The following is a 16,015-nucleotide window of genomic DNA, read 5'->3' as shown; positions in this document are numbered from 1 at the left end:
ATTGGTGAAGCCTTCCATAAGATTCTCTGGAATCAAGGCCCTTACCTAGCCAATAGATGTAGCAACAAGACTATCTAATGCCAGAAAAAGGCTTTCTCAAAGCAAACGTTTGGATGATCACACTTCCAAACTCAAAAGTGCAGTTGATGCAGGAAGGAAAAGAAATAGCAGCTTTCTACCTTAGTCTTCACTGTATTCTCAGAGTAAAGTAGATTTTGCTTGTTAGAATCCCAGAATGCTTGATGGGGGGAGAGGGGCAAGGAAAAAAAGCTCCCAGAAGTTTTATTATTGGGGATAGTTCACAGAACTATCAAGAATCTGTTCAATTGATCCTGTGCTCCCACGAGGGAATATGCATTGACTTTCTCTTTAAGGACTGAAGTGTTCTATGTGGGCTTGGATTACACAGCAGAAGATTAAATTCCTCTTTAATATGTACATCAAACAAATTGGGAGAATTTGGATAGTCGCCTCACATTCTTCCCAAGATAAGGTATCCCACATACAAAGGGGAGGCTTGAACACAAAACCAAAATTGGCTAGGAAGAGCTGGATAAAATGGAAAAAAATACCCAAAAAGGATCATTTCAGCTGTTGGAATGCAGACAAAATAACGAAGAGACAATGGTTCTAAGGTGCTTCATCTTCCTTTCCCATCTTTAACCTCATTTCCTTACCCCTTCCTAGGAAAAAAGCTAACATTTATTTTCTTTTAAAGCAAAAGAACTGCTGCTCCACTTCTCTGGTAGGAAGCTATAGAGTTCATTCCCTCACCTATTTCCAGAACTCTTAGTCAACTTGATTTCTATATGAATACAAACCCACCAGAAACACTTTCTATAGTTATCATATGTTTGTATGGATTCATTTGGATTATAAGCTTACGAAGATAAAGAGTCAGCACATGCTTCAGCATGTGTGCTGCTCTGGAGGAGCAGGCAGTGTTTGCAGCCTGCCAACATGTGAGCTCACATACAGAGTCTGAATTCTCTAGGTCCATTAAGATAATCTAAAACATTACTGAGGCTTTGGATGAAAAGGTCAAACTATTGCCAGTAAACACGTTAGAACTTTATTTCTGTGCCATTCCTTAATGTCATTGTTTAACCAAGTAAATGGAGATAACTGAAGAAAGAGAAAGCTTAGCTTATTATTGAATGGAAAAAATTTGCTGTTCCACCTCTGGAATAAAGTAAGAACTAGCTTGTCAGTGGCAGCTCATTGCAAAATAATCAGTTTCAGTAAGGTCAGTTGTGAGTGCTAAGGACGTAGCACTAATACTAAATTATCTGCAATAAGGAGGAATCCAGAGAGGCCATTTTTTAACTTATTAAATACACTTTCAGCACTTTTTTAAAAATTTTTTTTCTAACAGTGCAAAAATGAATGAAGTTCCCATCACACACACATCCAGTCAGAGACACTTACTCTAGAAGTTACTAGACTATCAGAGTGGATGGACAGGACAACTCTTTCAGGTTAGATTTGGGATGTTCTTATACATTTTATAGGAAACTTCAGAGCTACCAGGGAGAAGTAGCCTCGAACAGTTGGATAGGAACAGATAAGAGAGAGAAAGTAGGAACAGATAAGAGAAAGAAAGAACATACCTACATATGTACAATTGGTTCAGATAGGATTTCACTACTCAAGGAATGTGTAAATGCTAAAATCAGAAGATGAATACTACTCATCTGATAAGAACTAAGGCTCATTCTAAAAAACAGGTAGCTTGACTGAAGTCTTTATTTGCTTCTGACATGGAAACCAAGGTTATTCTTTGTAAGAATCCCTAAATTTAAGCACACCTCTAGTCAGAAAAACAGACACTTGGGCTTAAAGTTAGGCTTTTGTGTACTACCCTATGTTTAAAAAAATAGCAAACCAGTAACAGTGTTTCCCTAGTTGACAGAAATGTATAGTTTCCTAGAATTACTGTATATACATACATTATTAATCAACTTCTACAATTTCATGTGAAAACTAAAAGTATTTAGAGCAAGACAGACAACAATATGAATAAATCCAAGGTCTTAAAAGGCTTGAAGATATGCAAAAGCTAAGACTGGCTTTCAGTCTCATTCATGCCTTAGCTAGAGAAAATACTAAGTAAGATTTCAAACAAGTTTCTGGAAGACTAGATTTTCACTGTCAAGTATTCTAGTCCAATGTATTTTCATTGGGGTTGGTCACAACAACCCTCCACTCTGTCCCCACTGCAAAACTTTGGGAGTTGAAGCATTTCCACTAGAGTAAGGACACACAGTGCAAAGTCCCAAATCAGTACTACATTCTGAATACATCACCTATTTGGATATTGCCCTCAGTGAAACTAATAAGTAGCATTTTCTAAATTGCCCCTGTGCTGGATTAAAGTTTAGAAATCTGTTTTATTAGTCAGAGTCAGTTTTTCCATTCAAAAGGATATTTATTGAATACAAAGTTCCAGATTACCAATGACCTGGAGTGTAGACAAATAGTCTAGGCACACAGGGTCCTGCCCTAAAGTAGAGAACATAATTTCTGAGGCTAATTTTGAAACCATGTATTTAAGACCCACATTTAAAACTCCAGAAAATGGTACATCACAGCTTAACATACATGAAAAACTGCTGTAAATAAGCACTAATGAGACAGTCTAATGTGATTATCTAAAGAGCTTCCAAATATGTCTTAAGAAACAGGATACATGTTGCTGTGAAATTTCCTTGCACTGAGCTCTCCTAAGATTTTCTTTAGCACCATCACCAAGTAGTCCATGCACTCCACACTGTGCTCTTGCTTGCTCATTCCCAGCCCCACTCTGCCATCCCACTGTGCTGACAAAACTGTTTGTGTTACCATCAAAAAAAAATCACATGAGGAAATTGAACTGCATGATTCCCTGGGAAAAAAAAAAAAGCTTCTTTTTCAGCTGGACAAGTATCTGATATGGTTTGTATAGCTCCAGACAAACAACTGTGCCTCTCCAACTGAAGAGGTAACGAAGGACTGAAGGCTATCTACAGCACTGTCACTCTGTGTCCTTTATCCTTTGAAGATACTGTACATACTAAGTAGTAATCATGGAGGCTTAACATCTATATATATATATATACACACACTACCTCCCATTAAATGGTTTAAACATGTCTTTAGAGTAAGTTTCAGAGAGACCTTCTCAACTTAAAACACTCAATAGGAGTGAAAGGTAAGGAAAACAGGAGGAAAAGATAAGGAAAATAGGAGCACAGGTAAGGAAATAGGAAGAAAGGTAAGGAAAAAATGAATCTCCTAACACTCCTCCTCTTACTGCAGATCAGTATCTTCAATGAATGGAAAACATTCAAAAGTTTACAAGATGACATCAAAACATACCAGAAAGTGATGCCTACAGACCCAAAGAACAGCCATGGTGCTTATCACCATGACTCCCAGTTTATCCAAGCTAGCTTAATCCACACACGAAAAAGTCAAATCCACTCTCCCCTTGCAATACTTTTAAATATTTTTAACACTTCTCCAAGATTTCAAGTAGATATTCCCAGAATGTAACATAGCCTAAGTTTTAGCAGTGGTTAAGAGCACATATCATGGGTCTGACAGACATGTTTGTGTTGCCTTATTTAAGATGCAGCATGCACAACAAAACATCAATGTCATAACTTGCAGTATCCCTTTTCTCAGTTTCATGCTATTTTAACAGCATATTTCCACTCGATAATAAATACTGATACGCAACACTCAAAATGATGTGTGTATCATGTACCTTGAACACACACTGCTATAGAATGGGGTTTTCTAAAAGAAAACTTTTCAACTGCCCAGAGCAAAAATCCTTTCCAAAACAGCTCTGGAACCTAGTAGAGTTAGATGTTTCTTCCAAGCATTACAGAAAATGTATCTTCAATGCTTATTTATAGACTGAATGCTGTGCCTATTTGAATCCTGAAGGTTTTTTCCTTCAGCAAAAATGTGTGATTTTTTGAGAGTGACAAGAGTTCACTAAGCATTCTCTCAGAGTAACGAGCAGTTAATGTGATAAAGTAAAATTAAAGAGCTGAATTTTTCTCACTGGATTAAAATTGTGCTGCTGAGTTGGTTTGTTCCTGATAGCCCACACAATGTACTCCTACATGAACATATAATTTAACTTAGAGTTGGTTTTGTACTCTGCTCTCCTGAGATCCCACCTGGAGTACTGTGCTAATCCCTGGGGCTCCAACATGTGAAGGACATGGGCCTGTTGGAATGAGTCTAGAGGAGAGACAAGAAGATGGTCAGAGGGCTGGGGCACCTTTCCTATGAAGACAGGCTGAGAGAGTTGAGAATGTTCAGCCTGGAGAAGAGAAGGCTCCAGGGAGACCTTAGAGCACCTTCCAGTATCTAAAGGGGCTACAAAAGACCTGGAGAGGAACTTTCTACCAGGGCATGTAGTGACAGAACAAGGGGGAATAGCCTCAGACTGAAATAGGGTAGGTTTAGCTTTAGATATTAGGAATGAATTCTTTACTGTGAGGGTGGTGGGACACTAGAACAGATTTCCCAGAGAAACTGTGGCTGTCCCATCCTTGGCAATGTTCAAGGCCAGGTTGGATGGGGCTTTGAGCAACCTAGTCCAGTGGAAAACGTCCAAGCCCATGTCAGGGAAGTTGGAACTAGATGGTCTTTAAGGTCCCTTCCAAATTATTCTAAGATAATTCAGTATTTTTTCAAAACGATTGCACCGGCATTTGCAAAAGTCAAGAAACAACACATTAGTACATTTTCAAACACTGAGACGAGTTTGTTATTAAGAACAAAAACTAGATCAACAGAAGTTTAATCATTACATCAATGTTTACTTATTTAGAAAAGGGATAGTGCATTTCCAACACATATGTAGCCTTGAATAAATACAAACCCTGATAAAAAGAAAGCAGCATGCCAGATATCTCTGAAGACAGCGCCAATACTGCAAGAGGTGCTTGTACCGTAGCTCTGCACTGTTCCCTCCTGTGTGTTATCTGTGGTACTAGAGCCATCTCCTTCCCTATGTACTTCCAAATGTGCTGCTTTCCTTAATTTCCTTCATCAGAAGAGATTAAAATTGGAAGGTAGCTTTGTAAGTGCAATCTGCTAGTTTTGTAACGTGTTCAGCAGTTTAAGCATGCAAAAACAAGCAATATTTCAAAGTCTTTTGCTAAAGCTTTACCACATCAATTAATAAACTCCATTTAATAAAACACATTGATAATCGTAACACTTAAACACAAAATGACATTTCATTTCATCACCAGAGGCCTAGACCTATAAAATTCACTACTGCAGGGTTTGCCATTTTTATGGGACTAATCACGTAAGCAAACCAGTTATTGGAGTTCTTGGAAGACTTAAGTTCTACACTTCCAAGAGAACCTTCTTTAATGTATGCTTCCCACAGATCATTAGCCAATATTGCACAGAGCCAGAAAACTAAATTTGCAGTAATACAAACATTGTCACTCCACCACTATTCAGATAGTGACAGTTTTGAGGCAAAATTCGAGGCATTAAAATTCAAACAAAACGATGCATGTATTAGTCAATGCATAAAAGTTAAAGAGCACCAATTAAACACCCATTTTAAAGTTACAAATAAAAACAGAGCATAGATTTCTCATCTCTTGCAAAGCACAAACTGCAAACCCCTACTTATTTTCATGCATGTTCTTTACAGTACTTCAACAACCCTAAATGATAAAGTACTCGAACACAGACTATACCTTCTTCTTTTACCCCCTGTGCTGGGAGGTGGCTTAGGAGTTCGTGTTGAAACAATCTGACAATGCACAGTCCCAAGTAGCAACATGAGCCATATTGGCCCAATGACTTCAGTCAGAGGTATATTATGTGGGCTTTGGGCTGTATAGAATAGCACTACAGCAGCAACTGCAAAAGAAGGGAAATGAAGTTCAGTATTTGAAATGTCTGCAATGGCCAACTCATTCTATGACTTTTATTAAAACTAAAACCAGTCAGAGGTCATCCTTTACCTGCATTTTAAACCAATTCATATATCTCCAGGAGACAGAAATAATTGCTAAGGAATAGCAGCAATAAGGGTATGAAGTGTTGCCTACTGTCTTAATATCCATCTCTTCTTTCATACTTGTGATATTATAGGTATTGCTCCAAAAAAAAGTTGGCAGAATGAAATAAGGGGTGGGAGGGAACCATTTGGAAAGGTATATCCATCAATAAACAACTTTAAATTATGGTGAAACATCAGTGGGAGACAAAACCAAAATGTAAATGTCATCTTTCAAGCAGCCTAACTAAATTTAGTGCTCTATTACCTATAAGAACACAGCAGAATCCAACAAGTTAGGTGAGACATGAGACTAGAAACCCTTTATGTAGCAGAATGCATTTTAAACTCCATATTCCATACAATTGGACAAAATTGCCACATGGATAGACAACCATGCCTAAGTGCAACCCTGGAGACATTTCATGTATACTTGTGTGTATATTTTTTTAGCAGTGAGGAAAGATCAAAGACAAAGACAGACCATGTAAACTATGAGCTAAGTCCAGCTGAAGTGACCAGGACTCCAACTGGCACTTGTGGTTGGAAAAGGGGCAGCTTTCAACCTCATGGCTAACTGTTAATTTTGTAACCCTGTAATCACTTTTCATATACAGCCAACACCCACAGCTATTCTTGCTCCTGTACCCAGAGCCCAACCACTCAGAAACATCTTTACAGGCCCCAGGTCACTCTGAACACTCACTCTCCTTCTCTGCTTATTCTATGTCCTTGTTGCTCTGCCTCTCTGGCTTGAAGGGCTGTGTTCTGCAACTCAGGTGAGACAAGCTATTAAAAAAAAAAAACCACAGAAACTCCAAGAAACAATCCAGAAAGAGAACTGGGAAATAATTCTCTTTGCCTAACATCCACACATCCCATTAGAATTTGGTTTTGTTCTGGTACTACAAAGAAGTGAAAGTCCCACAACTTAGACCTACCCCTTGCAGAAGAAACACATGGCACACGTTCAGCAGCTTTCACCAGTTCTCTACTGCCACATTCAAACACCTAAAATAACCCACAGGAAGCCACACCTAACGCAGCAGACACCTGGATGTGCTGTTCTCCACTAAAAAGAGATTCCATGTGTTTTTCATGAGCTAATCTTTAGCCAGGTAACAACTATTAGAAACATGATGAGCATACAAGACAATGGAATCATTTTTGATCGTGGAAAAACTATTTCTAATCCCTCCTTCAGTCTTTTTCTTAAATTAAAGCACAAAAGGTTTGTATAGAACACAGAGTATCTTTAATTACTGTATGTGGACTAGGTTTTTGCTGTGTGAGGTGTCTCAGGAAGACAATATGCATCAATAAGAAATCCAGCTTACTAAAAATAACTTAAAAGGTACAGATAATATCATGTCTTTCTAAATGGGCTTGTCTGAGTTTCTCACACATACAATTAGTTTCATGAGGTAAAGTAGCCAGTTTTGGTTTCTCCCATACAGTTTGGATTAACACATACTTCTGAGAACACAGAGCTCCACAGCTCCACATGAAATGATTTGCAGGATAATTTTTAGAGCACATAAAGCTCTGAAATTACCAATTTTAAAACCACACACATGAATCCATATGTATCTCTCACCACAATAAACAATCATTACATCTCTATTAAAGCTGCTTCATATTTCAGAAACACACAAAAACCACTATAATTTCACACTTCATTTTCCTATTAGAGTACAAAAACATATTTAAGTGAAAATGAGGTAAATGGATAAGCAGTTGGAAGAAAAAGGTTTTACTTCTACCTTAATTCATTGGCCTGTTCTGTGACCTTGAACAGAACACATTTCTCTGTAGTTCTCTTATCACACATTGCGCTAATCACTGCATACTAAAGGAAACCAATGCAAATAAAGCCTGGGCTTTAAACCTACAGCCAAGGAAAGAGCTTTTTCTACAGACTGACATAAACACTAGCAAGTACCTTGCTAAAGCTAATCAATTTCAAAGCAGTAATTCCAAGTTATGTAGTTCATAAATCTACAGAAAATATTTCAGCATTAAATAATTTGCCTAAACATCTATAAACCAAATAAAGTCATACCATTTTACAACAGTGTCAGTGAGAATCTGCTATGACAAAGTCTGAACTACAATACCAAATCCAGACTCAGGGCAGAAACAGAGTCACTGAAGTGGTTTAGTCTTAAGTTTCCACCATAGATTCTTGATGTTTTGGTGCTGCCTTACCAATCTTGTACTGAATTATCACCTGAGCACACCTTGCCCAGAGAAACAGAAGCAAAACATACAGAAGGGCTTGAGGGAGGTGTTTAAAAGAGTTTCCAATAGGTCAATATGTCAATTTAATTTCACTTACATGTTCATGTATGTTCACTTACATGTTCAGGGGTGACCTCATGGCTCTCTACAGCTCCCTGACAGGGGTTGGAGAGAGGGGGGGGATGTGTGTCCTGCCATGGCTGCAGGGAGAGGACTAGAGGGAATGTGAGCTGAGACAGGGGAGAGTCAGATTATGTTAGGAGGAATGTTTTTCCCCTTTTAGAGTGTTCAGGCACTGGAATATTGCCCAGGGAGGTGGTGGAGTCACCATCCCTGGAAGTGTTTAAGAGGCATCTGGATCTGACACTGGAGGATATGGTTTAGGGTTCAGGGGTTCTAGCAGTGACAGGTTAAGGGTTGGACTTAGTGATCTTAAAGGTCTCCACACAAACCTTGATGGTTCTATGATTCATTTTAAGTCTTTTAATTTATTTCAAAAACTATCAAAACCTCTGCACTTAATACAGCACAGTTGAAATTACAAGTATTGAAATTAGTTGGATTATAGTACAATATGGAATCCTGTTAATTATTTTCTGGTATTTGTTAATTCGCAACCTAGGTAATAACAGAAATCTTCTGTCACATTACATGGATTAGGAAAATGACACATTCCAACCATAACTTGGTAGATCATAGATCCCAAGAAATCTGAAGGGGAAAAACATTATTATAAGATAGCTCTGTAATTAATGTCCTAAAAACTGAGCCCAGAATCTGCACTGTCTTACCATCTTGCTGCTTTTAAAGCCTTATGAAGGCTCCAGAAATTAAGTGTGGAACATAAGAAATTACTATTATGGTGTTTCTCAGAATAAGACACCTAAGAACATGGTAACAAACTACAACTTAGATATTTTACCACTTATATTACTATACCCAAGATTAAAATCATTAACACTATGGGATCTCTTACTGTAATACAGACAAACGTTAATGCACACAATAATTCTTAGGAACCTCTCTCAGAAATGGGGATAAGAAGAAATTTTGATAGAGGCCACATGAATACATGTCAGTTTTTCAAACCTTGGGGCACTGGCACTGTGAAATTAATTTCATAGCTGCTAACATCACCGAACAAGAGGTATTGTCTTTTTTTTAAAAAAAACTCCCTATCTTGTTTTAATTAAAATTTCCAAATGATCCAGTGATTCACAACTGAAAAGACACATGGCAAAAATGAAAAAGCAATATTGTGTTTTAATTGGATTTCAGTGGAAAATTTATGAGTCACTTAGATTCTCAGGGTACTTAAATTGCTCTCAACTTTCATTAGCCTTCTGTTCCATCTCTGCTGTACATACACTTATTCTTGTGGTGACTTTCACACTGTTAGATACTGACTCATATCCATTATATTCTTCCCTTTCTAATTTTCCTCTTATATACTCCATATAATTAAGAGAAGCACAAAATCAAACTGCTAGAACTCAATGCTGAGCATCCCATAAGCTGTTAACTGCCTTCTCATTGCTAACAGTTGCCCAAAAGCCCTTCTATAATCTAGGAAATATCAAATTAAGATGCACAGTCTCCCCATTGCAACAGGAAAAACCAGCAGAAGCTCAGAGGACAATAAGGCCCCATTGGTCAGTCATTCAGGAGCACAGCTGAGGTCTGACTAAAGTACAAGCTAGAAGTTCACTGTCTCTGATGTGACAAAATAACACATGGAAGGACAACTGGAAACTGGTCAATCACATCATCCTACTAGGCTGCACAAGCTGCACACACCTTGGCAGGCTTGGCCTTGCTTGTTTCTTGATCAGAGCTCTTGATCTGCACAAGTACCAGACAGACCAAAAACCCAAGACAAGATACACTGCCTAAGCCAAAGGTTTCTTCACCATTGCTCAGTCCTGAACTAAATTCGGTAGTCCTGAAAACCTGAATTCTAAACAGAGGTGACAATTTAACGTGTGCTAAAAGCTGCAGGAAGCCTGTGAGGAGATGATTAAATTTGTCATCATGCAACCTTTATATTCATAAAAGCAATGTTAACCAAGACACATATGCTTGGGGCTGTGTCATTCCAGTATTTTCTGAAAACATTGGAATAAACCTTAACAGCAATAAGTGAACCAAGCAGCATGCTGCAGCTTCCACATGTTTAAAATCAGACATTCAGCTGAAGCTGATGGTGTAGTCCAACTCTACCTTGGAGAAGGTAAAGAACAAGCAGCCAGGAAAAAATGACCCTTGATGTCACTTGTAGCCACCACCTGTAGAAGAACGGAAAGAAAACAACTCTCACAATTCCTTTGCGGGTCAGAGATGTCCAAGGACTTTCAGGTTTTGCTTTAGCAAAAGCAGATCCTTTAAAAAAAGAAGAAAAGAAATTTAGATTTATTCCATTGTCATGGCTAATAAAAAACTTTATTTGTTCAATAGCAGAGCAGTTGAGATAGTTATCTAAAGGAGAAGTTATTAAACACAATTATTTGAATAAAGCTTGGACTTCCATTGTTTCACTATCTCCTCAACCCAAAATTGGCATACATTTTTGGTGCTCTCTTAACTGTCATTATCATGAGCTTCTACAAACACCTGCATTTTGGAATGTTTGGATAACAGAGCGTTGCCATTTCTTACTCTGCCAAAATGATTATAAAATAAATGATTCAAAAGTCTTCTGTTTCATAGAGGTATCAGAAACTTGGGATGAGCAACAATAGGTCATGTTAAAACTCGGCAGGCACAGCAGAGCCCTTTCCCAACACAGCAAAGGGATCTAAAATACCAACATCTGTATATTGCTCCAACCACATCATTCAGGAAAATGGAATAAGGCTGAGAAGCATTGAGATGGATGTGCCCATCTGAGGACCAGCCCCAGGAGGAAGGAAGCCACCCAAAGAATAATTTATCTCTCCTTCTACACCTTTTTTATCTCTCTCATTCAAATGCCCTTTCTCTCCCATATTCCCCCATTTCTCTTTCTTTCTGCCAAGTCCCAGATAGAAAACTGTGTAACATTTACTTAATGGGGATGTGACTGAAATTATGCTGAGTTGTTGATTGGAAAGGGCAACTACTGCATGCTGCTACACCATCCCCACCTCATTTGCAAGCAGAACTGGCATTAGTGAGCTCTGTGGTGCCACAGGTAAAACTGCCAGCACTGAAATTACTTTCATGCCAACTGAGACACCCATGCAATGCAGCCATTTAAAGGCTATTTATGTGTATCACTATCCTGAAGTGGTCTACCACTGCTTTTTAGCTTCTTTAAAGTTCAAATGTGACTTGATTTTGTTTCTTTCTCTCACATTCCCATTTTTAAAAAGTTAGATTGGTAGGTGATGTCAGAAAAGCTCATCTGCACAGCCACAGAGGAGATCAAGGAGATAATGGCAGGAGGGGGAGTTCATCGATAAAAATGCTAATGTTCTCCTAGCCTACACAGGGGAAATTACATACAGATAAAAATAAATTAAGACTAAATAAAGGTCTCAAATCATCTGACCTTCTGTTGCTGTTTTGTTATTTAAAACAGGAACACTGGAAGTGTTTAAGAGGTGTCTGGATCTGGTGCTGGAGGATATGGTTTAGGGTTTAGGGGTTACAGCAGTGGCAGATCAATGGTTGGACTTAATGATCTTAAAAGTCTCCTCCAACCTTGATAGCTCTATGATTCTTTGATTCTAGGAAAGAAACAGTCACAGACTATACAATGTTTACTCTCCAGAAACTTCAACTTCACCTTTCCTCTAGATGTCAGAAGATCTGGAAGAAGTCTGAACACAAGGCAATAGGAAATTGCTAAACTAATAACTCTAAAATGCTGATCCTTGACAATGCACATGCTTTTTTTTCAAAATCTAAATCTATACAACAAAATTTAAATCAAGTTCTTAAGTTTCAGTTTAATCCAGACATCACCATTTAAGAGTATTTCCTACTGATCTGCTTCAGAGAGGAGTTCTGTGGGGTGGGTTGTGTTTTGTTTCATCTGAGGTTATTTTTAACTTACCAAGACACTCACAATACAGGATGCCTGTTATTTTTACACTGAGAAATTCAGCTTTTTCTAGCTCAGGACCTACCTCTTACAAGATCAACATCTATGAGGTCTGGTTTCACATGTCCTGTTTTCTTTGGTTTGTTTCTCAAACCCTGCAACAGGCAAACACTATCAAAACACATTCATGCAGGTGACAGGCACAGATTTAAAGCACTAAAATTAAACATTCCAAGGAACAAGGCACAATAGATGCCTTTTACACACTTGACAACCTAAACAAAACCCACACAATTACTGACCCATTAGGCAATTTTTCCAAGCCAGCTATGCACTGAGCACTCATCTCCCTTGGCTTGGCACTCTGCAGACAATATATGCACACACTTGCAAGAATTAGTAATACATGTCTATTAGGTTTTCAGAATTTCTGCAACAAATGACATTCCTGGATCTCTTTTCTCCTCAGATGTCTAATTAAACTTCACAAAATGCTTACACTGCAACTCCTTCAGTCCAAACCTAGATAGCAAATCATGTTGCAATGCAGGAGTCACAGCAAGCTCTCAGAAATTCAAATTCTAGATAAGTATTGAATTTTTCTTAAGAGTGAATACAGATTAGCCAATTAAAAAGGGGGAGGACAAAAATCCCACACAACAGAAAAGCAGCAGGAAAAAAAAGCAAGATTATTTTGTCTTTTACAAACAGCATCTTCCATCACTGAAGAGCCAAACTATGTTGCAAAGCTTCCTAGTTTGTTTTTAATGCTAAAATGTGATGCTCTCAAATCTCAGAGACAGCTGTGAATTTATTCTCCCTTTAGATTAGGCTCTTGGTCACACCAGCGAATCAGGAGACCACAGAGTACAATTCAAACAGAGTAAAATGAAATGTTTCAAAAATATTTAGGATGCAAGTTGAATGATGATGAAAGTCATTTAATTTGCAATCAAAAAGCAGTTGAATTCACCAGTGATCTGTAGATTTCCACCACTGCCATATTTTATCCAGGTGTAAAAACACTTCCTAATTCAATGCAAACATTAAATAGAGATGAAAGCATAAAAATTAAACTGTTATCAGTGAGAGACCAATCAGTGAACTCTGCTAATGCTAATCTTTATAAGCACAATAGCAAACAAAATGAGTGCAGCTCAAAATATCTCTCACTTCTAAATTCAACTGGATTTATTTTTCATGCTCTTTGCAACTAACTAGGTATGTAGTCATCACCTGATGTGTCTATTACAAAAAATGAGCCTGTTTGAAACAAAACAAAATTAATACATAGAACTGATACACAGATAGGACAAAATGTGCTCTGAGGATGACAAATACAGAAAAACAGTTGTATTATAGACTTAAGCACTGCAAAGACCTTAATATGCAAGACTTTTACAGAACAGCAGTCCTAAAACTGCAGTAATTTCATGTGGAATGAGAGAGGAAACCCATAATTAGAATTGGAAATGATTGTAATTCTAGAATCAGCTACAGATTCGTGTGAAATCTTGCTAAGTGAGCCAACTCTGTCAGAAAAAGATTTGAAGCTTAAAAAGAAAATGCTGAATGATACAATCATTTTCAAATGTGTTAGTGCTTATGAGCCACATGATCTGTCTTGAAAGTCTAAATAAAGATGTGTTTCTCAGAAGAAATAATCCTCTGGAAACACATGCACAATCCTAGGGAAAATCTACCACTGAGGCTAAAATTATGTTTTCGTTTAAAGGAAAGAATTCTGAATAAAAGTCAAGAGTATAACTTGATGCAACTTTCATAGGAAAAGAAATGGTGACTCATTCTCTAAAAATTCCATTGGTCAAATCACAAATCTTTCAGTGTCCATGGATTACACTGAGTTGGTTCTTGCACTTCTTGCCACACACAGTGAAAGAATTCCATTTATTCAGATGCAATTTCTCTCCCTTAATGCATCACAAATATCTGCAACACATGTGGCAAACAGCAGTGTTTTGAGCTAGGGGTATTGAAATAAAAAATCAATGGTGTTTCATGCTGCTCAGACCCATCCAGTTAGCTCAGTCATTTTCTAATCGGCACCAACCACATTTCAGCTAAGTAATAGCAAAAAAAAAAAAAAGCTTAAATAAAAACGCTTAAAAATAGTTGCTATCATAAAAATATTTGCACTGATTTTAAAATTAACCTTAATAGATTCTGTGATACTTCTAACTAAATCCTAAATTTATAGGAAGCAAAACAGATTTTTCTACTAAAAGAAGTTGTCAGGTTTTTAGTCACGTTCGCTTGCCACATAAATGAATGTTGTATATAAAATATAGATAATATGTTGTGTATATAACATATATATGATTATATAACAATTCTATAATAAGGTTGTTCTGTATCTATTTATAACCTCAAAGCACTGTAGGAGCTTAGAGATTAAAGCACCAACATGCGATACCTGCGCTTGGTTGCACAGAAACTCTTACAGACACCCCTGGTTAATCCCTTAGTTACTGGACTCCTGAGTCAAATGAGATGCATTTCGATGCATTTTGAAGGAGCATAGGGCACTGTTTGCACTAATGATGTGAATCACCTGCTATTAATCAGCAGCTCCAAGAACTCTCCTAGCAGGGATGGGTTTGCATGGCCGTGGGAAAGACCTGCAGACGAGCCCCATGCCAAGGGTGTCAGTGTGAAACCAGCTGCAGGAACACTGCTGACAGCTCCCTGCACGTTTCACACAGCAGCACAGGCTCAGCCTTCCCAAAACTGGTCGTGGCATCCCGGGATGTGCAGGTACCACCCCGGGATCCACAGCTGGGGATGCTCCACACTGCTCAAACACCATCGGCTCAATGTGTACAGAAATCAGGGAACTCTGCAGCTCAGGTCAGCAACAGCTTCCAGGGAAGGCAAGCAAGTCCCTCCCAGCACATTCTGCGTAGCTATTTAGGTACTGGGGAGGGAAACAAACCACCCCCAGGGATGCTGAAACAACGTACATGTTGCTGATGTTAAGTATTAGCAACCATGCAGCAGCATGCAGTGTTCGAGGAAAACCAGGTTAACTGCCAGAAATGGTTAACTACTTTATCATGGAGTATGACCTAATATCCAAACCATAAAACTATTATATCTAGGGCTGATTTCTTTTCTCTCCAAAGCAATTTAGCAATGTGGCAGGCACTGATGGCACTGTTAGTTAAACCAAAATGCACGGAACACTGTGAAATTGCTTGTTCAGAGAAACAAAGCCTGAGGTACTTACCAGTCTAATAAACTGTACAAAACAATGACAGCATCATAAAGGAGGAAAAGTAAACTGCAGGTATAAGGTAACTAACTGAAAGCAAAGAGAGCTCAGATAACTGACATTAGAATTCATCACAGAGAAAAGTGAAAGACAGAGGTACTAAAACACCTAAGCCCTGGATTAAGATAAGTGAAAAGAAGAAAAAAAAAACCAGACTGAGATACAGCAAGACATAGCACACTGAATGCTGCAGAGTTATGAATTATGTAAAATAAAGAGCATAGTATGTCAGTTACATTTGGTTAACACGCCAGAAGTCTAGTTTTACTTTACCAGTATTAAATACCACCACATACAATGTAAATTACATCAGTGTACACAACCACCCGAAAAAAAACCCTTGAAATGCTCTATTATTACCTTTATTTCTCTCTGTTCTACTGATTTTTCCCATATTTGTTGATCATATGCTCCAATCTGAAAAGAACAC

At 38.0% G+C, this 16,015-nt stretch overlaps 1 protein-coding gene across 1 annotated transcript in view; it reads right to left on the bottom strand.

Moving 5' to 3' along the window:
• PHTF2 (putative homeodomain transcription factor 2) overlaps positions 1-16,008 on the bottom strand; it is a gene marked incomplete at its 5' end in the record, with an annotated part of 38,377 nt that extends 22,369 nt beyond the window's left edge. The window contains 6 exons of the mRNA XM_009076543.1: positions 4,883-5,047; positions 5,724-5,889; positions 10,490-10,648; positions 12,379-12,448; positions 15,541-15,552; positions 15,946-16,008. Of these exons, the coding sequence (XP_009074791.1) occupies positions 4,883-5,047; positions 5,724-5,889; positions 10,490-10,648; positions 12,379-12,448; positions 15,541-15,552; positions 15,946-16,008 (635 nt within the window). The remainder of the gene's footprint in view (positions 1-4,882; positions 5,048-5,723; positions 5,890-10,489; positions 10,649-12,378; positions 12,449-15,540; positions 15,553-15,945) is intronic.
• Positions 16,009-16,015: the final 7 nt, after the last annotated feature.

The sequence above is a fragment of the Acanthisitta chloris genome, unplaced genomic scaffold, assembly GCF_000695815.1.
Source record: "Acanthisitta chloris isolate BGI_N310 unplaced genomic scaffold, ASM69581v1 scaffold3436, whole genome shotgun sequence".
Classification (NCBI taxonomy): domain Eukaryota; kingdom Metazoa; phylum Chordata; class Aves; order Passeriformes; family Acanthisittidae; genus Acanthisitta; species Acanthisitta chloris.
This window is presented reverse-complemented; position numbering and strand designations above follow the sequence as displayed.